This window comes from Euprymna scolopes, chromosome 6 (genome assembly GCF_053919585.1).
Source record: "Euprymna scolopes isolate OS-2025 chromosome 6, ASM5391958v1, whole genome shotgun sequence".
Taxonomy (NCBI): Eukaryota; Metazoa; Mollusca; class Cephalopoda; order Sepiida; family Sepiolidae; genus Euprymna; species Euprymna scolopes.
Genome location: NC_136487.1, coordinates 106,720,846 through 106,746,697, shown reverse-complemented (window position 1 = coordinate 106,746,697; position 25,852 = coordinate 106,720,846). Strand labels below are relative to the sequence as shown.

Here is a 25,852-nt window from a genome sequence, read left to right as displayed (position 1 = left end):
TATTTTAAGTGAGTGTTAATTTATATTTTATTGGATGGTAAATAATGAGAAGGCAAACAGGTCTATTTAAGTGTGTGTTAATTTATATTTTATTAGATGGTAAATAATGAAAAGACCAAATGGGTCTATTTAAGTGTGTGGTAATTTATATTTTATTGGATGGTAAATAATGAGAAGGCAAGCAGGTCTATTTAAGTGTGTGTTAATTTATATTTATTAAATGGTAAATAATGAAAAGACCAAATGGGTCTATTTAAGTGTGTGGTAATTTATATTTTATTGGATGGTAAATAAAGAAAAGGCAAGCAGGTCTATTTTAGTGAGTGTTTATTTATATTTTATTGTATGGTAAATAATGAAAAGGCAAACAGGTATTTTTAAGTGAGTGTTAATTTATATTTTATTAGATGGTAAATAATGAAAATACCCAGCAGTTCTATTTAAATGTGTGTTAATTTATATGTTCTTGTATGGCAAATAATGAAAATGTCAAGCAGGTCTTTTTAAGTGTGTGTTAATTTTTATTTTATTAGATTGTAAATAATGAAAAGGCAAGCAGGTCTTTTTAAGTGAGTGTTAATTTATATTTTATTGGATGGTACATAATGAAAAGGCCAAGAGATCTTTTAAAGTGAGTGTTAATTTATATTTTATTAGATGGTAACTAATGAAAAGGCCAAGAGATCTTTTAAAGTGAGTGTTAAGTTATATTTTATTAGATGGTAAATAATGAGAAGGCAAGAAGTTCCATTTAAGTGAGTGTTAATTTATATTTTATTGGATGGTAAATAATGATAAGGCAAGCAGGTCTTTTAAGTGAGTGTTAATGTATATTTTTTTGGATGGTAAATAATGAAAAGGCCAAGCACATCTAGGTAAGTGAGTGTTAATTTATATTTTATTAGATTGTAAATAATGAAAAGGCAAGCAGGTCTTTTTAAGTGAGTGTTAATTTATATTTTATTGGATGGTACATAATGAAAAGGCCAAGAGATCTTTTAAAGTGAGTGTTAAGTTATATTTTATTAGATGAGAAGGCAAGATGTTCTATTTAAGTGAGTGTTAATTTATATTTTATTGGATGGTAAATAATGAGAAGGCAAGCAGGTCTATTTAAGTGTGTGTTAATTTATATTTTATTAGATGGTAAATGATGAAAAGGCAAACAGGTCTATTTAAGTGTGTTAATTTATATTTTATTGGATGGTAGATAATGAAAAGGCAAACAGGTCTATTTAAGTGTGTTAATTTATATTTTATTGGATGGTAGATAATGAAAAGGCAAGCAGGTCTATTTAAGTGTGTGTTAATTTATATTTTATTGGATGGTGAATAATGAGAAGGCAAGCAGGTCTATTTAAGTGTGTGTTAATTTATATTTAATTGGATGGTAAATAATGAAAAGGCAAACAGGTCTATTTAAGTGTGTGTTAATTTATATTTTATTGGATGGTGAATAATGAGAAGGCAAGCAGGTCTATTTAAGTGTGTGTTAATTTATATTTTATGGGATGGTAAATAATGAAAAGGCCAAGAGATCTTTTTAAGTGAGTGTTAATTTATATTTTATTAGATGGTAAATAATGAAAAGGCAAGCAGGTCTATTTAAGTGTGTGTTAATTTATATTTTATTAGATGGTAAATAATGAAAAGGCAAGCAAACCTATTTAAGTGTGTTAATTTATATTTTATTGGATGGTAAATAATGAGAAGGTGCTCAGGTCAATTTTAGTGTGTGTTAATTTATATTTTATTAGATGGTAAATAATGAGAAGGCAAGAAGTTCTATTTAAGTGTGTGTTAATTTATATTTTATTTGATGGCAATTAATGAAAAGGCAATCAGAGTGTTAATTTATATTTTATTAGATGGTAAATAATGAAAAGGCAAGCAAACCTATTTAAGTGTGTTAATTTATATTTTATTGGATGGTAAATAATGAGAAGGTGCTCAGGTCAATTTTAGTGTGTGTTAATTTATATTTTATTAGATGGTAAATAATGAGAAGGCAAGAAGTTCTATTTAAGTGTGTGTTAATTTATATTTTATTTGATGGCAATTAATGAAAAGGCAATCAGAGTGTTAATTTATATTTTATTAGATGGTAAATAATGAAAAGGCAAGCAGGTCTTTTTAAGTGTGTGTTAATTTATATTTTATGGTAAATAATGGAAAGGCCAAGAGGTATATTTAAGTGTGTGTTAATTTATATTTTATTGGATGGTAAATAATGAAAAGGATAGCAGGTCTATTTAAGTGTGTGTTAATTTATATTTTATTAGATGGTAAATAATGAAATGGCCAAGAGATCTTTTTAAGTGAGTGTTAATTTATATTTTATTAGATGGTAAATAATGAAAAGGCAAGCAGTTCTATTTAAGTATGTGTTAATTTATATTTTATTGTGTGGTAAATAATGAAGCCAAGCGTGTCTACTATAGTGTGTGTTAATTAATATGTTATTGGATGTTGAATAATGAAAAGGCAAGCAGGTCTATTTAACTGTGTGTTAATTGATATTTTACTAGCACTGGTATCAGGTATTGCCCGGATTCATAATAAATTCATTTGGACACACCTAAGGATATTAATCATTTTCATCCTGGGCAACATTGACACCCCTACAACAATTTAAAAAATAAAAAACAGATAAAAACATGTAAATGTAATCTTTTAAAAAAAGAAGTACGTGATACCCTCTCCACCAGATATTTTGGCAGAATGGATACAAAGAGAAGAAACTATTATCCGGATAATGAGCACTTTTTGTTGTCCGTGCATTGAAAAGAACCCCTCTAAAAAATGAATAAATAAAAATAGATCAAAACAACTTTTGTTTCAATAAAAATAGCAATGAGCGCCCCTCCCCCCCCCCAGGCTTGAACCTGAAATGCGAATGAAGGGAAAACATAATTAGGTATCTATTTTTCCCACTATTCTAAGACAACTTCTGACTTTATGAACCTGAAAAAATAACTGTATCAACATTAACGTGTGCATAATATGCGTTTGTTTTTTTGTTTGTTTTATTTTTTGTAAAGGCACTTTTTTCACTGGCTTTTTTTCTGTTTCGTAAATGAAGTAAATTTTCGTTTTGCTTTTTTTTTGGGGGGGCAGGGGCTTCTTTGATTTGATTTTTTTGTTTCTACAAGTGGGGCTCAAGTTTGAAGTCGAAATGGTCAAAGTTTCTGTATAGCCATTTTAAGAATAATAAAAAGCAAACAAATGAAGTCGTTTCAGTTTATTTGTAAGTGTTTTTTTTTGTTTGATTATTTAAAAAAACAAAAAAACACAGACATTTTTCTGTCTCCACGGAATTATTTTTTCAAGCTAGAAACTTATTGAGATTACCAAATTATTTTATTTGGTGAAGAGTTTGTTCTTTTTATTTTTCAAAGTTTCCAAGGAGAAATAACTCTACATCTTTAAAAAACAAAAATGTCGGTGTCGGAAATAATTCCAAATAAATTAAATTAAATATATGATCAATTAAATTGTTTTAAAGTTTATTAAACAACAATTTTAAATACAACACTGAAAATAAGTCTCTCGCTAGAAACATTAACTAACATATCGCTATTTAATAAAATAGATTTTCCTTAATGTAATATGCAAATGAGGTGGCCTCTTAATTGTATATTTTGCAAGAATCATGCTAAATGAAAGCGTAAATTAATGTGAACAAACCAACTAACAAACAAACCGACAGGGATACGAATTCATATATATAGATCGGATGATAAATAATAAAAAGGCAAACAAGTCCTTTTAAGAGTTTTATAATTTATATTTATTTGGATGATAAATAATGAAAAGGCTTTTTAATTGTTTGTTAATTTATATTTTATTGGATGGTAAATAGTGAAAAAGCTGGTCTTTTTAAGTTTGCTTTGATTTATATTTTATTGGATTGTAAACAAAAATCAGATAAAAATATTTTTATGAAAACTATATGTTAATTTGTATGTGTGCTGTGTACTAAAATGCATGTGATACTTAAATATTCATGAAATATTTAAAAAAAAGTCCGTGAAACCATTGCAAAAATATTCATATGTAAAAAATACCCTTTTGATATGTAAACTATGTTGTCAATCTCAAAAAAGTTTGTTCAATAGGAAGAAAATTTTAGCCAAAAAATATGCATATTTTATGAAAAATGAACTAAGAATTGAAAAGAAATTGTATAACCAATCTTGTAATTAAAATTTCACTTTCTTGGCTTTCTCTGTGGCAAACTGTTGTACTAAATTTTCTGTGGTAATTTCTCGGCTTAGTTCATGTTCACTCACAGATAAGTGAGTTAGTTTTTCCAAAGACATGGTGTTCCAAAAAAAGTTTTTAATTAGTTTCATTTCAGAGAAACTGCGGTCACAGGACGCCACTGTAACTGGCAATATGTTACAATTGTGAGTGCAACAGCTATGCTTGGATATAAATCAACAAGTGTGTTTCATCTTATAATTTACACATTCAATAGCAGAAAATGTAGTATGCTTTTTACTGTTTCTGAGCTTTCATATTACAAACCCATATTTTGATTTAAAATCATTCATGTTTTAAAAACCATTCCTGAAGTCTTTGTGAAATTTTATCCATGAGTTGATCGAAAAAATTTCAGCGAAATGCAAGTCCTTTCTGCCTGTAATTTGAAACAAATTACATGCCAGCCTTGACGTGAGAAATCTGGTTGGGATGAAGGACTCTGTAGTGCTTTACTTACGTTTATTTGAAGTAGCAAGCCATACCAGGTAATCAAACAAGAAAACACCAGTTCTTGAATACAGTGGCTAAAGCTTGACATTTCGTCCTGATAAATTCATCTCCACTAGCCAGATTCACCCGTTCTAATTTGTCAATCGCTTACAAAACCTTTGTTGTCTGAAAACGCAACAGCTTAATAACTTCCACCTTTTCTTCTTATTCTGTGCTTGGGTTCAGCTTTTAATTGTAAAATAGATCACATTATTCTTCAGAATAGCTCATCACTTCGTTGATGTGGCAAATAAATGGAACATATATTGTAGATAGCCAAAGAACATGTAATGGAAGTAACTGTTGACCTTGTAGCATCAGCAATTACCAGATTAAGTCTATATATTCAGCTTTTTTATTGAGTTTCAAGAAACATGCCTACATTCTATATATGTTGCAATATTTTTGATATACTATGGGGGTATGATCCTTGAAAGTTGGGAGATTCTATTTATAAATGCTGCCGATAAAAACTGAAGAATCAAATTGAACCATGTTCTGCTATCAGCCAATCAGAAACCAGAATTGCTCCATAAAAATTGAATCTTTTAACATTCTAGCACATAATTTTTTTGTGTCAACACAAGAAGGATCTTTTGCTCTTTACCCACAAAATTATAAAGTCCAGGACCTGCACAGAACAGCTACCCACTGAAAATTCTTCATCTCCAGGACATGTATAGAATAGCTACCCACCAAAAACTCTTTGGAAATTAAACATGGCTTCCAATTCAAGAGGCTATGGATCCAGTGGAAGACTTTACTTAGATGAAAATTCTAATTGTGACAAGTGAAATTTTTAGGATATTTACAAATCCAAAGCACAACGTGAAACAGAAAAGACCCTGAGTTTATTCAAAAGAATGCAATTGCCTTTGCGGAATTAATACAGAATTAATGAGGAAGTCTATTTCTGTTAATGTGAGAAACCTTGCAAAGTATTGAACATATTAAGAGAGAATTATTTATCGAAAGGAAAAGATAAAATTATCTCTTTATATACTGAACTGACATCTCTAAAACATATGGAAGCTGAGACGATTACAGATTATATTATAAGAGCTAAAACAATAGCAAATTCATTAAAAATGTCTGGCGGAGATATTAGCGACAGTTTGTTAATCTCCGTGGTCCTTAAGGGGTTTCCAAGTGATTTTAAGCCGTTTACTATCGTGATAACTCAAGAAGAAAAACCCATGACTTTTATGACTAAAAGGTATCACTTAGGAGTTACGAGGAAACCGAGAAAAATGATCACAGAAAAAAACGAATCTACAAATATCATGAAATTTAAAAATGCCCACTTAAAAACACCAAAATCAAATTATACCTTTACCTCAAATAAAAACCGCAACTTTTCCAAAGACAATTTTTCTCACAACAAAAGGAAGAATATTATTTGCTATAATTGTGGAGGACTCAACCACAAGAGTTTTCGATGTAGATACAAAAATTTCAAAGGGGGACTCTATTAAAAATATGGAGAGCTCCGTTAGTGAACATGCGTTTTTATTTTCATGTACGTTTGACACTTCAACAAACAGTAACAACTTTCTGGATGATTGAGGAGCTATGGCACATGTAATTACGAAGAAATCAGATTTTATCAATTTTGATCTAAACTTTAACCCTCAGAGTCATTTTCTAGAGTTAGCTGATGGCACTCGAGTAAACGATATTATTTTAAAGAGAGGCGATGCTAAAATCTCGCTAAGGAATAATAAAGGTAAACTTTGTTTCTCTATTTCGGAAAACATTTCTGAAATTTAAACAAACTATATTTTCTGTACAAGCCACCACTAAGCAAGGTGCAAATATAAACTTTAGCTTCAATAAATCAAAACTGGTGTACCTGAATGGAACTGTAAAGAAAACATTAAAGAAAATGAAAGACTATATTATTTAAACAGTGCAGTCCCATCAAAACCGTCTGCCATGATTTACAGAAATGGCACTGCAATATTCCAGATATCAAAAAGTTTCCGAATGTGGTTGACAGAATGAAAATAAAAACTTCCAAAAACTTGACAAACTGCGACGTTTGTACACAAGGTAAAATGGCAAAGTACCAAAATAAGATGGCAGACAAGAAGGTCATGAAAATCTTACCACTGGTAGATTGTGACTTGAATAGTCCCATGAAACTGATCGGCAGAGAAAACTTCAGGGATGCATTAAATTTTGTAGACAATTATTCTGATTTAATAATGGTCTATTTCTTAAAATGCAAGTTTAACACATTGGTTGCAACAAAAAAAATACTTAGTTGACATGGCCCCCTACAGTGCAATAAAGTGTATCCACTCTGACAATGCAAACCACAAATAATATAAAATAATAAAATATTAAACAACAAATAAAAAGTTAATCGACTAAAAAATTAAACTACAAATAAAAAATTAAATATAAAAAATATTAAACAACAAATAAAATATTAAATAAAAAAATTAACGATAATAAATAAAATATTAAACAACAAATAAAATATTAAATAAAAAAAAATTAACGATAATAAATCAAATATTAATCAACAAATAAAATATTAAACAACAAATAAAATATTAAACATAAATAAAATATTAAATACTAAAAACAACAAATGTGCACACACGATTGTATGTGTGTGTACGTGTGCTTAGTGATTAATGAAAGTAGAACATGACTTCCGTTGCCTTTACAAAGAATTAGTTACAATGGCTATAAGATTAAACTTTTTACGTACTGTGTGATATCAAATAACCTGTTGATTTCTTTCTGTAAATAGTTTTAAACTAAAAAAAAAAAAAATAAAAATAAAAAAACAAAGTGTATTTCATATTAGCAGAGTTGAAACCAGTGGTCTGATGACGCGTGATTTTGAAAGACATCACAGCTGATGCATATATGTAGCCAATAATGTTTTTATAAATAAAGAAAATTATACACTGATTCAGTTCTACTCGTTCTGGAGTGTTATAAACACCAAAGAAACCACCTAAGAAACCACAGCAATACAATCATTATATATATGTGTGTGTGTGTGAGTGTGCGTGTATATTTTTGTATATGTATACACACAGTAGGACACCAATGGATGAAACAAAACCTAATATATATCTAAAAACCAAAACAGATAAGATCTTGGCCATTTACATGTAACAGCTTGTCTAAATTTTGGTGATAGTCTTCTTTATTAAAGTTTCAACATGGCTCATCAAATTCTAGTTGGGATATCATAGAACAGGTTCACAATACTAAAAATGATCACATGTTAGAAGAGAAGTACTTTGAAATAGTGGTGACCTGTGAGTGCATATGGAAGGCTCTAATGACCTATAATCGTGTATATTTCTCCAGCTGATCTGAGCACTAGGTCTGTTTAATCATATTAACACTGTTTAATCATATTAACACTGTTTAATCATATTAACACTGTTTAATCATATTAACACTGTTTAATCATATCAACACTGTTTAATCATATCAACACTGTTTGATCATATCAACACTGTTTGATCATATCAACACTGTTTAATCATATCAACACTGTTTAATCATATCAACACTGTTTAATCATATCAACACTGTTTAATCATATCAACACTGTTTAATCATATCAACACTGTTTAATCATATCAACACTGTTTAATCATATTAACACTGTTTAATCATATCAACACTGTTTAATCATATCAACACTGTTTAATCATATCAACACTGTTTAATCATATTAACACTGTTCAATCATATCAACACTGTTTAATCATATTAACACTGTTTAATCATATCAACACTGTTTAATCATATCAACACTGTTTAATCATATCAACACTGTTCAATCATATCAACACTGTTTAATCATATTAAGACTGTTTAATCATATCAACACTGTTTAATCATATTAACACTGTTTAATCATATCAACACTGTTTAATCATATTAACACTGTTCAATCATATCAACACTGTTTAATCATATTAACACTGTTTAATCATATTAACTGTTCAATCATATCAACACTGTTTAATCATATTAACTGTTTAATCATATTAACTGTTTAATCATATCAACACTGTTTAATCATATCAACACTGTTTAATCATATCAACACTGTTTAATCATATTAACACTGTTTAATCATATCAACACTGTTTAATCATATTAACAATGTTCAATCATATCAACACTGTTTAATCATATTAACACTTTTTAATCATATTAACACTGTTTAATCATATCAACACTGTTTAATCATATCAACACTGTTTAATCATATTAACACTGTTTAATCATATTAACACTGTTTAATCATATTAACACTGTTTAATCATATTAACACTGTTTAATCATATTAACACTGTTTAATCATATTAACACTGTTCAATCATATCAACACTGTTTAATCATATCAACACTGTTTAATCATATCAACACTGTTTAATCATATCAACACTGTTCAATCATATCAACACTGTTCAATCATATCAACACTGTTTAATCATATTAACTGTTTAATCATATTAACTGTTTAATCATATCAACACTGTTTAATCATATTAACACTGTTAAATCATATTAATACTGTTAAATCATATTAATACTGTTTACTCATATCAACACTGTTCAATCATATCAACACTGTTTAATCATATTAACTGTTTAATCATATTAACTGTTCAATCATATCAACACTGTTTAATCATATTAACTGTTTAACTATATTAACTGTTTAATCATATCAACACTGTTTAATCATATTAACACTGTTTAATCATATCAACACTGTTTAATCATATTAACACTTTTTAATCATATTAACACTGTTTAATCATATTAACACTGTTTAATCATATTAACTGTTCAATCATATCAACACTGTTTAATCATATTAACACTGTTTAATCATATCAACACTGTTTAATCATATTAACACTTTTTAATCATATTAACACTGTTTAATCATATTAACTGTTCAATCATATCAACACTGTTTAATCATATTAACACTGTTTAATCATATCAACACTGTTTAATCATATCAACACTGTTTAATCATATTAACACTGTTTAATCATATTAACACTGTTTAATCATATTAACACTGTTTAATCATATCAACACTGTTTAATCATATCAACACTGTTCAATCATATCAACACTGTTTAATCATATTAACTGTTTAATCATATTAACTGTTTAATCATATCAACACTGTTTAATCATATTAACACTGTTTAATCATATTAATACTGTTTACTCATATCAACACTGTTCAATCATATCAACACTGTTTAATCATATCAACACTGTTTAATCATATCAACACTGTTTGATCATATTAACACTGTTCAATCATATCAACACTGTTTAATCATATTAACACTGTTTAATCATATTAACACTGTGTAATCATATCAACACTGTTTAATCATATTAACACTGTTTAATCATATCAACACTGTTTAATCATATCAACACTGTTTAATCATATCAACACTGTTTAATCATATCAACACTGTTTAATCATATTAACACTGTTTAATCATATCAACACTGTTTAATCATATCAACACTGTTTAATCATATCAACACTGTTTAATCATATTAACACTGTTTGATCATATTAACACTGTTTAATCATATCAACACTGTTTAATCATATCAACACTGTTTAATCATATTAACACTGTTCAATCATATCAACACTGTTTAATCATATCAACACTGTTTAATCATATCAACACTGTTCAATCATATCAACACTGTTTAATCATATCAACACTGTTTAATCATATTAACACTGTTCAATCATATCAACACTGTTTAATCATATTAACACTGTTTAATCATATCAACACTGTTTAATCATATCAACACTGTTCAATCATATCAACACTGTTTAATCATATTAACACTGTTTAATCATATCAACACTGTTTAATCATATCAACACTGTTTAATCATATTAACACTGTTCAATCATATCAACACTGTTTAATCATATTAACACTGTTTAATCATATTAACTGTTCAATCATATCAACACTGTTTAATCATATTAACTGTTTAATCATATTAACTGTTTAATCATATCAACACTGTTTAATCATATCAACACTGTTTAATCATATCAACACTGTTTAATCATATTAACACTGTTTAATCATATTAACACTGTTTAATCATATCAACACTGTTTAATCATATCAACACTGTTTAATCATATTAACACTGTTTAATCATATTAACACTGTTTAATCATATCAACACTGTTTAATCATATTAACACTGTTCAATCATATCAACACTGTTTAATCATATCAACACTGTTTAATCATATCAACACTGTTTAATCATATCAACACTGTTTAATCATATCAACACTGTTTAATCATATCAACACTGTTTAATCATATCAACACTGTTTAATCATATCAACACTGTTCAATCATATCAACACTGTTTAATCATATTAACTGTTTAATCATATTAACTGTTTAATCATATCAACACTGTTTAATCATATTAACACTGTTAAATCATATTAATACTGTTTACTCATATCAACACTGTTCAATCATATCAACACTGTTTAATCATATTAACTGTTTAATCATATTAACTGTTCAATCATATCAACACTGTTTAATCATATTAACTGTTTAACTATATTAACTGTTTAATCATATCAACACTGTTTAATCATATCAACACTGTTTAATCATATTAACACTTTTTAATCATATTAACACTGTTTAATCATATTAACTGTTCAATCATATCAACACTGTTTAATCATATTAACACTGTTTAATCATATCAACACTGTTTAATCATATCAACACTTTTTAATCATATTAACACTGTTTAATCATATTAACTGTTCAATCATATCAACACTGTTTAATCATATTAACACTGTTTAATCATATCAACACTGTTTAATCATATCAACACTGTTTAATCATATCAACACTGTTTAATCATATTAACACTGTTTAATCATATTAACACTGTTTAATCATATCAACACTGTTTAATCATATCAACACTGTTCAATCATTTCAACACTGTTTAATCATATTAACTGTTTAATCATATTAACTGTTTAATCATATCAACACTGTTTAATCATATTAACACTGTTTAATCATATTAATACTGTTTACTCATATCAACACTGTTCAATCATATCAACACTGTTTAATCATATTAACTGTTTAATCATATTAACTGTTCAATCATATCAACACTGTTTAATCATATTAACTGTTTACTCATATCAACACTGTTCAATCATATCAACACTGTTTAATCATATTAACTGTTTAATCATATTAACTGTTCAATCATATCAACACTGTTTAATCATATTAACTGTTTAATCATATCAACACTGGACTATATGTTCTGTACTAGTCTTTTTACTTGTTACTTTTCTCTTTATTCTTTTCCTCAATGCCGATTTTTCCTGTTTTTCTATTCTATGCACTTAATGGTGTCTGTTTAGTATCAGTTAACTACGTATTTTATAGCATACTAGCAAGGAGACCCGACGTTGCCCAGGATTGAATGATGATCAACAAATATTTCACACTCCTATATTTTTATTGTCATCGAAATCCGTGAAATCACCCGGGAGGAAGCTTCACATGCCTCCATGCAGTAACTTAGTCCAAAATATATGTTATTCTACATTGCACTCTAGAAACCTACTGTTTCTTTTATAAAATTATTATATCTTATATAAACTTCTTTCCGGAAAAAAACATTAAGAAATTTACATGCAGAGTTGAAACCTATAGACCATGTCATGCCCCCCACCCCCCCAAAAAAACATGCTATCAACTTACCCACAGTAGAATTTTCATGGTCTGTTGTTCTATCATTGTTGCTAAGTGACAACATGGAAAAAATGGCTTTACTGATGATAGATAAATTAAAATAAAGATTTTGATCATCGATTATCGAGAATTATCGGGAGTATTCTGAGACAAAACTTAATTAAGATCACCCCTAGACTTATACACTAAAGTTCTGTAAATTTTAAAGAAGATCTGTTCAGCCATTTCGGAGTCTATAAGGAACAAACTCTCTCTCTCTCCCTCTCTCTCTCACACACACACACACACACAAAGTTGCATTTATATAATTGTAGAGATAATTATTATCCAATTGCCACTGTTGGTTGTACACTATAGATATTTGTTTAAGATTATAATTAAAAATCAAACAGGTTGAGTCAGGTTAGATTTTATTCTACTTAGTCAAACCTATCATTAATACCCAGATATTTGTTGTTATTAACTCCACTGGTTATCCTTACTTGGATGTGTCTTATCTTCTTAAAAACAATTTATTCAGTAATAATAGTAGAGGGAGGAGTGAGGCGGAGAGATACTAAGTTGTATTTAGCTAAGCAGATCATGTGATAGAGAAAATGGGGTTTGTAATAATGAGTCAGTTAAAGCAATTAGTGAGATCTGAAAACCGAATTCAAGCAGCCATATGGAATACCATCTCTCATGGACAATTGAAAAAAGGAGCAAACAGGAATGTATGAAGTAACCGATTGTAGAAATTAGCAAATAAATGGAGATTATAAAAGATAGAATTTGTCTCGATGACAATAACATTCAAGATGGCAATGTGCACTAAGATGGTCATGGCAAACAAATAACAATAATAAATCTTTTTTTTATTGTTGGAAGAATTTCCTTAAAATTCATTCCAAATTTTTCCTGCTTTCAATTTAAATTATTTTATGTTGTGACAAAAGAAAAATGAATGTATAAGTAGATTGTTAATGTCACGTTGGTAAAAAATGAGAAAACTTTTTTCATACAAACCTGAGTGATCTAAGAGATAGGTTTTAGTTACTTCTAAATTTGTTACACTTCTTGACATGCATATTACATTTACTAATATGTAATATGTATACACTAGCAAAAATATGCCCTCCCATCAATCACATATTTTTGCTAGCTGCATTCAGTCGAGAACGGCACCAACCATACCACCTGCAACACCAAGAATAATTTGATTGGCAAGATCAAACAGGTGTTCAGGTTTGAAGGATACTGTAAAAACCACATACTCTATGTTAAGGTTCCACCTGGAGGTTGTGACGTAAGCTCAGAGGAGTCTTTTTCAAGTGACGATCCTCTAAAAGATGCACTTGTATTTCAAGAATCCATCAATTATTTGCCAAAAATTTCTTTCCTTTACAATGTCAAATTTGAATTAGTAAAATTGTAGTAAAATGGACTTTTGAAAATTCTACAATTAAAGAAAATAAATCTTAATTGCATTATTAGTTTTATTTATCAAAATGTAAAATCATTAAGAAATTTGTCTCATTTCAAATCAATACATAAATAATGAATACTGAAAATTCTGGATGAAAATTAAAATATCTTATTTCTCTACTATCATATAAAAGGAACTGTGTGTGTGAGAGAGAGAGAGAGAGAGAGAGAGAGAGAGAGCTTGTTCCCTTGTTATAGACTCAGAAACGGCTGAGCCGATTTTTTTTAAATTTCACATGAAAGTACTTAATGTGTCTGGGAGTGTTCCTATGCAAGTTTTGTATCAGAATGCATCTGATAAGTATTGGAAATCAAGAATAAAAAAAAATCTGATTTAAGAAGTCGGATTTTGACCAAGGTTAATGCTTTTATACAACCAAATATCACAATTGTATTTGAAAAGTTTTATCACCACACAAGCAGTAAGGCCCAGCCTATAAAATCAACTGTAGATTCTTTTATAAGATAGGGACATGTTTGAAATTAATATTTCTTTTTAGAGCACAATTGAACCATGATACTTGACTTTTGTCCGTGTAACTTTAATCCAATTGATTATGTAAAAATAATTTCATAAAACCAACAGTTGGTTCTTTGATAAGACAAAGGCGCATTTAAAACGAATGTTTCTGTTTAGAGCACAATTGAACCATGATACTTGAGTTTTAAGTGAAACCATTATTTACAGACAATTTTATAATTCTATACAGTGCAATGTTAAATAAAAAATGAAAGCTTGTTTTAGTAAAGATATATAAAGGAATCTAAAGTTATTCCATTCTTATGATTCTATCTCTCAGCCAAAATTAATGGTTACTTTAGCCAATTAACTTATTTTCATAATTCAAGAAATTACACGAGCTGAGAATTAAAGGAAAAATATTATCATTAAATCTCTAAACGACAATTTAAAAGATCCGACACTGCAGTTGAATAACAACTGTGTGATTCATCAACGTTGCAACAGCTTCTCCCATTTATAGCAGCTTAGGAAACAATATAAACAAAAAGCATGTGTTTCCATTGCAATGTGTCATATTTCCACTTTGAAATTTGTCTCTAGTTCTATTCACAAATAATATATCCATTTATCCACTTGGGTCATATATGATAAAAGAAAAGAACCTATTTATTATATTTAAGCTTTCCGCACTTGTCTCCTAAATGTTTTTTTTCTCATATACTTTAATCTTGAAGATTAAGTTATTTTTAAAAAAAATCGATTTCATTGTTTCTAATTAGCTGTAATTTGTAATTTATTCACCAATGATTTATCTATTAAGGTTTGTTAATCTGTTTCGGTAAATCTCACATTATAATTTTTTTTGATATTGCTGAGCATTCAGAGAATCGCTTTTAAATTTAAATTTAAATTTTGCCTTCTAATTTGCATAAATTAGACAGCAAAATAATGAGTTTCTTTCGTTCTATATTATCAATAAGAATAATATAGAAATCAATGTCCTAACAGGTATGTAACAGTTTATGAATTTTTGAATGAAATCAAAATAGAATAGTGACCCAAAGGGTTATGAATACATCTAGTATTATTAGGTTGAGAAGAAAGTTTTTGTGAAATTTTTAATTTTGATTTCGAATGATGTATTTTCAAATAAGTTTTTGTTATAATACCTTTATTTCATTTATCATTTTAAAAAGCGTTTTTGCTCTATCTAATTGTTTAAATTACAATCTTTTTAAAACAATTGTTTTCTTTTTAGAACATTAAGTACCTCAAACCCGTTGTGTAGAACGTCATCATTATACACAATAAGTAGTGACGTCATCATTTCGTGTGTTTGGGTCAATTTCTATGGAAGATCATTTATGCAGAAATTTATGAATAAATAAAATGTACAATAAAAAAATGGATAAAAACAATATAAGATTTAGCTTTTATAAAACAAAATAGATTTTTAATAACGAACTACACAGACGATTAAATTAATTTTAACCTGTTCTGTTGATACATGTACCTAAAGATGCTGTGCTTATAGCGTCCATACTTTTTTGAAAAAAAAAAAATCGCAAAATTTGAATATCACCCTCTGTCATTTTAAATAATCAAATCCAAACAAATTTTTTTAGTCGGTTTTGCTTTTGTAATTTTTATCATCTCAAGAGTCATATATTCTATTATATGAATATATTTTTTTATTATTGGAAACCTGTTATATAAAAAAAGCTGTTTAAACTTCATATCACATAATATTTGAAATTAATATCATTTAAAGCTTTTTAAAAATAATTATTTTTTAGAATTCTGTTTTTTGTTGTAATTCAAATAATTATATTACCGAGAAAAAAAAAAAAAATCAAGAAAAATTGTTTATTTTTTTTTAACATAATAATATTGATTTTATGTCCAATTTTATTTACAACTTTAAGGTAAGTGAAAAAAATGACAGGATTTTATATAAGTATAAAAATAACTATTTTCTAATTATTTGATCTTTTCAGCTTTAAAAATGTTGAAATTTTTTATCAACCTACATTTATTTATTTTAGTTTTCGTAACATGAAATATGGGAAGCGGGGGTAGAACACCTAAAAACAAAAACATTTCCTCTAATATATTTAACAAAACCTACTTTTAATATGTAAGTTTATTTAATAATGAATAAATATCGAAAATTTCAGGAAAATATGATTATTATTTGATTTTTGCTAGATTTTTAAAACAGGAGTGTGTCAACGGCTTAAAAAACGTCACTACATAGGAACATTGTTTTAAAGCGTCGATAGTGTAAACACGATTTTTGTCTCGTATTTTCATTATTTTTGTATGCTGTAAAAATTTTTTTAAAATATTAGCAGTTTATTTAAAACTTCTTTTAAATGGTAAAAAAGTTAGGATGATAATATTAAATTAAATTATAGTTACATCGTGTTACATACAGTGGGGGTTAAAACTGTGGCGCGCATTGAAGGTACCTACAGAACATTGAATCCAAGAGGGCAAAAAAGCAAATTCACACAATTTTCTTATTTCAATTCAAGCTAGGCCGAAAAGCTGCTGAAACAGCTTGCAATATCAATAAAGTGTTTGGCCCAGGAACTACTACTGAATGCATAGCACAATGGTGGTTTAAGAAATTTTGTGGTGGCAACGAGTCTTGAAGATGATGAGTGTAGTGGTCAGCCATCGGAAGCTGACAACAATTAAGAGCAATTAGTCGAAGCCAATCTACACACAACTGTTCAAGAATTTGCTTCTGAATAGACATAATGTATATGGCAATTTTCAACCACTTGAGAGAGATTGGAAAGACAAAAAACTTCATAAATGGGTATCTCACGAATTGAACAATAACCAAAAGAAATGCTATGCAACAAGAAGGGCCCGCTTCTTGACCAGGTTGTGACTTGTGATGAAAAGTAGGTTTTTACGACAAACAATGAAGCTCAGCTCATTGGTTAAATGCTGACAAAGCTCCACAACACTTTCTGAAGTCAGAGTTGCATCAGTCATGCTGACTGTTTGAATACAGGCACAATCATTATGACAGGAAAGTGCAATGGATGATATGCATCAGAAACTTCGACAACAACATCCAGCATTAGTTAACAGAAAAGGCCTAATTCTCCTCCACGACTGTCTGACCGCACGTTGCAGAAATTGAATGAATTGGGCTATGAAACTTTGCCTTATCCACCATATTCTCCAGATCTCACCTACCACCACATTTTCAAGCATCTCAACACTTTTCTGCATGAGAAACCTAAGCGATATCAAAAATACCTTCAGTGACTTCAATGCCACCAAAACGCAAGGTTTTTACATTACTGGCATAAATGCAGTTGTTTTGCATTGGCAAAAGTGGTGGTGTAATAAGTTTTTGTTTGAGCCGAGATATGTTCATCTGAATTTAAAAGTTAAAAACCACCAATAGAACTTTCTTGTCAACCTGATATATGAAATCAAAAATATTTATTTGATAAAAAATAAACTTATAAAATTATTAATTTTAATTGCTGAGGTTATTAAAGAATTTGTGTGGATGAAAAATAATTTATCCTTTCCAAAATCATAGTTTTGGTTACAGAATAAATCATTTTGAACAGGAAAATATTTGTTTAAAAACAGTTAAAAAAAAAAAAAACAACAAAAAAAACTAAACTATTTGAATTTTGAACAAACAATATTTGCCTAACGCTTTCAAGCATTTTATGTAAATTTACTTCAAGAATTATTAATAACTTAAAGAAGCATTTTTTAACTATCATTATAATAAATAATAGTCACAATATTATGAAATTACAAATTTAAAAAAAAATATTCTAAGCAAAATTTTCTAAAACTTTCTTTTTCAGATGATAATTCTTTTATTTTTGTTCATCAAATATGTTGTAAGGATTTATAAAAGCCCCCTTCCAATTTCTTTTATGAGTGTTAATGTTTTTTTTTTAAAGCATTCAAATGTAAATTTTCTTATCAAACTCATACACATGTATAACTATATACCTCTGCAAGTGTTACAGACACTCAAGTACTTGTTACATCCAAAAAATTTGGTCAAGTATTTTTTTTTATTGATAAAAGTAACCATCATACAAAATTTCATTAATTGATCAGATAAATAATTTTTGAATTATTAATGTTTCCATAGAATAACTTTGTGAACACTTCACACAATATCAAGAAGTAAGACTCAAATAAGACTTTGGCCCATACATATCAGACAGAAATCTCATGATTGACTGATCATGTTTACAGATAGAAGAACATAATTTTTGTCTGTCTGCTGGTCACTTACAGGATCCAAAAATAATGTGTCAAAATTACACCAAATTTGCCTTGAAACATTCTTGAGAGATGGGGTATTCCACAGGGTGTAAAATGTTAATAAAATATTACTAAAACTAAAACAATTAAAAACATCTTATAGGCTTTAAATTATAGGGCAAAATTTCATGAAATTTGGAATGAAGTACTCTTTGTATCTTTGTATAACGGATATGTCACAGGGAGCCAAAATGATACTAATACTGATAACAAATATATACATGATTTCAGAGTTGATATCTGTGACACCCTCTCCTTGACGAGAGGACTTAGTGTAGAATCAGAGATGAACAGCTCTACAACACAGTATTAGTTATCTATATTTCTGCTACCGTTCTCTTTCAACCCAGGACTGTACCCTCCTTGATTAGTATAGCATTTTTCTAGGAACTGAGTATGTAAATCTATGTATTTGATGATGTAAATACTGACCACAAGGAATGATTTTGTTTCTCAAGCTACACACAGAGTTGGTTTCAGCACACATTGGAGGTAATTAATATCTGACTGACTGTAACACTGTTGCACACTCCCTTTTACAAACCATTATTTTCTTTATTTGCATCCTGGATCATGAAGATCAGCAAGCCTCACCTCTTGACTTATTCTTAGCAGCATAGATTGAGGCTTGTGTGATGGATTCTCATAGCCAACTTGAGAATACTGATCACCTCGCGATAATAGCCAATATCACTATAAACCTCTGACCTGAAACTGAAGCTCTGAAAACAAAATATTACCAACAAATTGATTTGAAATCCTTCAAAGACCTCATTAAAGATGTCTCTTAGAGTGAAACTTTTCTATACCTGCCGAAAAAAGTGGAAATGAGGTCATCAAATGGGTCAAAGCAGCCATGGAAGCATTTGTCCGTACACAAAAGTTCTATAAAAAGTCACCCACCGTGCAGCTGCTATTGCGCATAGGCAGCAAGCATTCCATCTTTTTGATTGCTATAAGTGAGCTAGAAAATAAACAAAAAATTATAGAATCAAGAAACCATTGTAAGAGTGTAATAATCAGCTAAGAGTTGGTATATCAAGATGATTAGAAAATGCATAGAGTTCTAAACATTAGGAACTTAATGGATATATATATTCATCTCTGTGAAGTACCTAAATTGATATGTTATACAGCATTTATATCAACGAGTATGTGTGTATGTGTACACACACACACATATATATATATATATATTTATATTTATTTCATTTTATTTTGCTTGGTCTGTCTCCAGATACTGTTTTTATTCACAAATTGAAATTGATTTTGAGTGGACTTTGAAACTCATATATTATAATTAAAAAAATATTAAATAAATATATAAAAACATTATATGTTTATTGAAAAGCATCTTCACCGGACTTATATAATAAAATATTTACCGGATTCATCATCTAAACAAAGGAGAAACCAAGGAATTATGCCTACTTTGGATTGTTCCATTGTGCCGTGGAAGAATCAAGATATGCATTGGATTCCTTTACCCCACTGCTACCAAAGACTTTCACTTTGGAATTTACCATACAATTTGGATATGAAATTCAATATCCTTTTCATTTTGAACCAATGTATAATTTCCCTTACTCTAAGATATTTAAAAACTTTTATGATTTTCTATGTTTATTGTTTTTAGCAAATTAGGTATAAACCATTATAATATTTGCTAATATTTTTTCCTCTGAGGAGACGGGTAAACATCGAAAACCTATGAGTTAAGGAGATATACTTTTTGAATTGTATTCTTTGTCTTGCATATAATAAAAATTCTAGATTTGAAATTTAACCATTTCACATCATAAAATTTAAATTACTAAATTATGATATATAATATTATATATATAAATATAAATATTATATATAATATGATATTATATATATAAATATATAATATAAATATTATATATAATATAATATTATATAGATGTGTGTAGAATCTTACATTACATAGTTAGCATCAGCCAAAATTGCCTCCACGATTGATGCTAAAACTAAAATTCCAATCTCCATCATATAAATAAACCCTTTAAAATATCTATCTGGCTTAAATATTTTTTTTTATTTTGCTGAAACTAAACTTCAACTGTCATTATTGTAAATATTTCTTCTAATTGTTTTATTTTTCTAACATGCCATCTAAAAAAAATTTAAAAAAAAAAAAAAAGTGCCGAGCCGAAGTAGCTCCAGTTCTCTCCAAACTCTACAATAAATGCCTTAATGAATCATGCTTTCCGGGCTGTTGGAAAACTGCTTCTGTGGTACCAGTATTCAAGAATTCTGGCGAAAGAACTGATCCATCAAATTATCGCCCCATTAGCCTCCTCCCACTTTTCACCAAAATATTTGAGACCATAATTAACCATGTTCTAGTCCGGCACCTTACAGATGCTAAACTTCTGACTGACAAACAATATGGATTTAGACAAGCCCGTTTCACAGCTGACATCCTCACTGTAATCTCTGAACGTATATACCATTCATTGGACAAAGCGGGGGGGGGGGCAGAGCGGCAGCTCTAGATATATCTAAGGCCTTTGACAGGGTATGGCATGAGGGTCTCCTGTTAAATCCAAGATGATTCCTTTTTTAAGGTCAATCAGACGGCCATAACTTGTCATCAGTGAATCAGGGATTCATTTTGATCAAAATCCATTACATAATTTTGATTCTAGAAAAAGCTTAAACGTCTTAACGTTTAAGCTTTAAATGTCTGAAATTAAAGTTTTTTAGGTTTTCAAGAAATTCAGGGACCTTCTTTAATTGAGGCTTGATGACTATGGATCAAATTGAGGCTTAATAACTATGGCTCAAATATACATTTTAAATATTTGAATTTTCAAATTGTACTCCCTAAAAATCCTTTAAAACCTTTCAAAGAAACTGAAATTTTGAGAATACTTAATGTTGTGGTAATACCCATGACGTTAAATTTGAACTCAACCTCAGATCAAAAGTCTCAAACTCAAATCCAACTGTTCTCTTCTCTCTGCACTTTCCACACTGACGCCCAAAATAAAGAAGATGGCTCTTTTATAGAGAGACCCAACCACATCTCATTTGCATACCCCCTCTCCCCTCTCGTCACATCACGTGATTTTCAGTCCATAAATACCAGGGGGTGGCCATTTTTATTTTCTCTTTTTTTTCTTTCCTAACATGAGCCGCACGATGCATGAGGTAACGTTCTTTACTTTTAACCACAACCCATTGTTAAGATTTCACAAAATTCAAAGGTATCTGAATTTTCACAAAAGGCTTTCAACCCTTCTTGGCCCCCTTTGCATAAAACTAAAGTATATATAGTCCACATTACCAACCCCTGTCCCTAACAGCTGCAGGTCTAAATTCATAATACTTGGTTAATTAATTTCAGAGTAAATCCTGTACATACAGATGTATAAACATATACTTAACTTTAAGTGGTTAACAACCTCCGTATGCCACGTCTGAATCCAGTTCATTCCATAGAAATGCTTTCACTTAGGATGTTGGAAACTTTCATATATAGTCTCTTCCATAAGTACTTTCATATATAGTCTCTTCCATAAGTACTTTCATATATAGTCTCTTCCATAAGTACTCAAGAAACAAATAAGGACTAATGTTTACACATTCTTTGATTATATATTTTTTTAAGTTGTCTAAACACTGCTTTCATTTTTACATTGAAAAATAAAAGACTGCATGTAGGAGAATTAACTGTGTCTAACTTTTCCCTCATTGAGCCGCAAATAGATATGGATAGTGAGTTAGGTTTATAGAAATGATTTCATCCAATGTAGTAGCCGACATGGTTACAATAGTGCTGCTATTTGCATCATTTCATTGAAATCACATTTCAATTAGTTTATTATTAGTATATATAAATGTAATTTTAAGTAATAGATAATCTTATATTTAATCCAAACATAATTTTGACAGGTGATATAGATAAGAAAATATCAATATTTGATTTTTATTAATGTTGTAAATCATGAAAACTGTCTTCATTTTAACAACCTTCTTAACCTGAAAGAAGAAACTGAAGTGAAATACAGAAGAAGAGCAAGAAATTGATTTGTCAGATGTAATACTATACTTTGGTGTAATTGTGCCAAATCCGAGGGTAATTGCTCCAACAAAAAAAAGTGGTCTTTATATGCATGGTTGCAAAAAAGAGCACTTTTAACTAGCTGGTGCAATTACCCCAAAGTATGCTACTATTGATTATAAATCCAGAGAAATAGACCAGATTCACTATGCTTTATCACAAAAATATTTTACTTAATAATAAAAAAGAATATAATACTTTAACAACAATCATGTTGCATTAAAAAACAAAAAAATAAAACAAAAGTTCAAAATGCCATTAAGATTGAGAAAAACAAAACAAAAAAAACAAACTTGAGTTTAATTTTTCCTCTCTTTAATTTAATCAAATAAAAATCCTTCAAGTGTAGGATGCCACAGATTCACATTACTACTAAAAATCTAAACATGTCATTTTTCTTTTTGCTTTTTCTTTTTCTTATGTAAAGAAACTGTTTTTTCATCAACTGAATCTACAGAATTCACTATACCAAGTTCCATTTGCAAAAAATTGATTCTACCATCTTTCTTTACTGATTCCTCAGTGTATATAGGCGAACCATTCACAAGAGGAACGGAATCCTCAAATGTCCCAAATAGATTATGTTTTTTTGTTTTTGAAGATGAGTCCAGGTACTTGTTAACAGTATCATTATGAAGATTGTTTTCTGCCATTTTATTCTCATTTTTCCTTTTTATATTCAACTGTAAATAAGTTTCATTTAAAACATTCTCTTCGAATGAATGTTTTTTATGTTTTTTCTTCTTCTTGTGAGATGAAAAAGATTCTTCCAATTCTGGAACAAAATCTGTCAAATTTGAATGATCAAATTCCATTTTCAAAGATCCCATATCACTGTCCTTCTTTTGTAATACTTCAGCAGCGTCAACAGAAATCCTATTCAGATGAGCAGAATCAGCACAAACCTCTGATTCTTTCTTTCTCAAAGAAGAGTCCATGTGACCATTGCATCCATTCTCCATTTGCACATTTCCATCATCAGCAGTTTCTACTTTCTCAGCTTTATGTTTCTTCTTTTTCTTTTTACCAGACATTGTCAGAGATTCTTCCTGAGCATCAATATAAGCAGATTCTGGAACTGTTACTTCTGCAAGAAAGGAAAACAGATACAGCATGAATTGTTATGAACCAGACTGTGTACAGATTTCCTTTAAAAACTCCTGGAATAAAAAATCACTCTTAACCATGTGATGAAAATTGAAGTGGAATTTTTTGTAACAAAACAATGGAGCTGAAATCAGATGAGAAACAGAAAACTGCCCCCACATCCAGATTCATAAATTACTCCATAAGAAATGTTTGAAAATGATTGTGAATTATTTGACGGATTTGGTCCAAGAGCAGTTGTTTGTATAATTTTGCTTACCAACCAGTAATGATGTAAATATTAAGGTAATGAAAGGATAACAAAATGGTTAGAATACTGAATTTTACCTACATCGAGGTCACCAGAATTCTACTTTCTTGCGTTAAAGCTTCCTAAGAAAAATATGCAGCCACCATTTTTAAGGGAAAAGTGCAATTTTTGTTTTATTATGCATCGACACTCTTCAGGATTCAATACAAACTTCTATTTTAGTTAAATTTCATGCTCTTCATGATAGGTTATGCAATCAAGAACACTGAATTTGATCCTTTATAAGTTTTTCTATCTGCAATTCTTTTGTAAATTATCAATCTAATGATAATTTACAATCTTTGAAATTAATGTGAAAATTGGGTTCATTTCTCGCATTTATTGTTTCTCGTCCAAAAACTGTATTTCAATTCAATTTTACCTTTTTTATTACTGCAAAGTTAATTTGTATATTTGTTAATAGAAAACATTTAACTATAATAGGATATTTTTTTTATTCAACTTTAATTTTAATACAACAAATAATTCTGTTTTGTTTTATTTTTTATTTAGGAAGACTATTTCTAAATTGAAACTAAAAATGCAAATTCATTTCTTTTTCATTCTTTAGTCATTTAAAAGATAAATTTTTTGATATTACCAGAATGTGTTTCAACAAAGTTTTAATATTTTAAATAAAAATCTTTGCAAGTCGGCAAACTGAATTAGTTGGTCAAAAGAATGATTTCAGTATGACTAGCAAACCATAATGTACAAAAACAAAAAACTTAAGATTAAATAACTTTTAAGTAAATAAAAAAGCAGTTTTTTTTTTTTACAAAGGAGTCACCGCTTATCAAAGGCCAGAGGCCATTCAAAGGTAAGGGTCAATGGGAAAATGTTGAAGTAATCATTAGTAGTGGAAATTTGGTAAATTGGAATACTTAAGGGGACGGCTCATCAAGGACTTGTTTATGTTGGACTTGAAGACGACCATATTGTAGACAGTTGGAAGGCAGGAAAATGGAAGAGTTCCACAGGTGTGCAGTTCTAAGAAAGAAGCTTTGTTCATGGAATCTATGTTTAGGTTTAGGCACAGATAAAGAGTGGGGAAAATTATTGATAGTGTTTTTCATGAAAGTTAGGCCGGGAAGGGGGGGGGGACCACAGATTGCAGTTTTTGCAAAAATTGCTTTAAAAAAATATTTCCACAAATTTTTATGTAATTTTGAAAAAAAAAAAAAAAAAAAAAAAAAAAAAAAAAAAAAAATTATCAATTCTTCAGAGATTTTTACATTACAAACTTGAGTCCTTGTACCAGAAAAATATCCAGTAAATAAAATGTTGTTTAGTAAATTGTTATTTTTTTGCATTTCCATACAGACATGGATATAAATATCACCAAAACATCCGCTGGGTCATAAGCTTCATTTCGGTTCCTTACTTGCCTGGGTGGGTTGCCTGTAGGCTGAGATAAACCGCGTCTCACACACACACAGAGTAAATCAAACTTACTAAGGGAGATAATAACTTCCGGTGAATACAGGAAAAATATCCAGTAAATAAAACGTTGTTTAGTAAATCGTTATTTTTTTTTT

At 29.0% G+C, this 25,852-nt stretch overlaps 2 protein-coding genes across 5 annotated transcripts in view; one reads left to right on the top strand and one right to left on the bottom strand.

Moving 5' to 3' along the window:
- Positions 1-25,852, top strand: part of LOC145277841 (protein GVQW3-like) — a 115,610-nt gene that overhangs the window by 81,018 nt on the left and 8,740 nt on the right. The gene's annotated exons all lie outside the window — the stretch shown is intronic.
- The window catches only part of LOC145277838 (uncharacterized), a 125,672-nt gene continuing 123,031 nt past the window's right edge, over positions 23,212-25,852 (bottom strand). For all 3 annotated transcript variants that reach the window (XM_080129764.1, XM_080129766.1, XM_080129765.1), the window contains one exon: positions 23,212-24,005. In XM_080129764.1, coding sequence (XP_079985890.1) covers positions 23,308-24,005 — 698 coding nt within the window. In that variant the 3' untranslated portion in view covers positions 23,212-23,307. The remainder of the gene's footprint in view (positions 24,006-25,852) is intronic.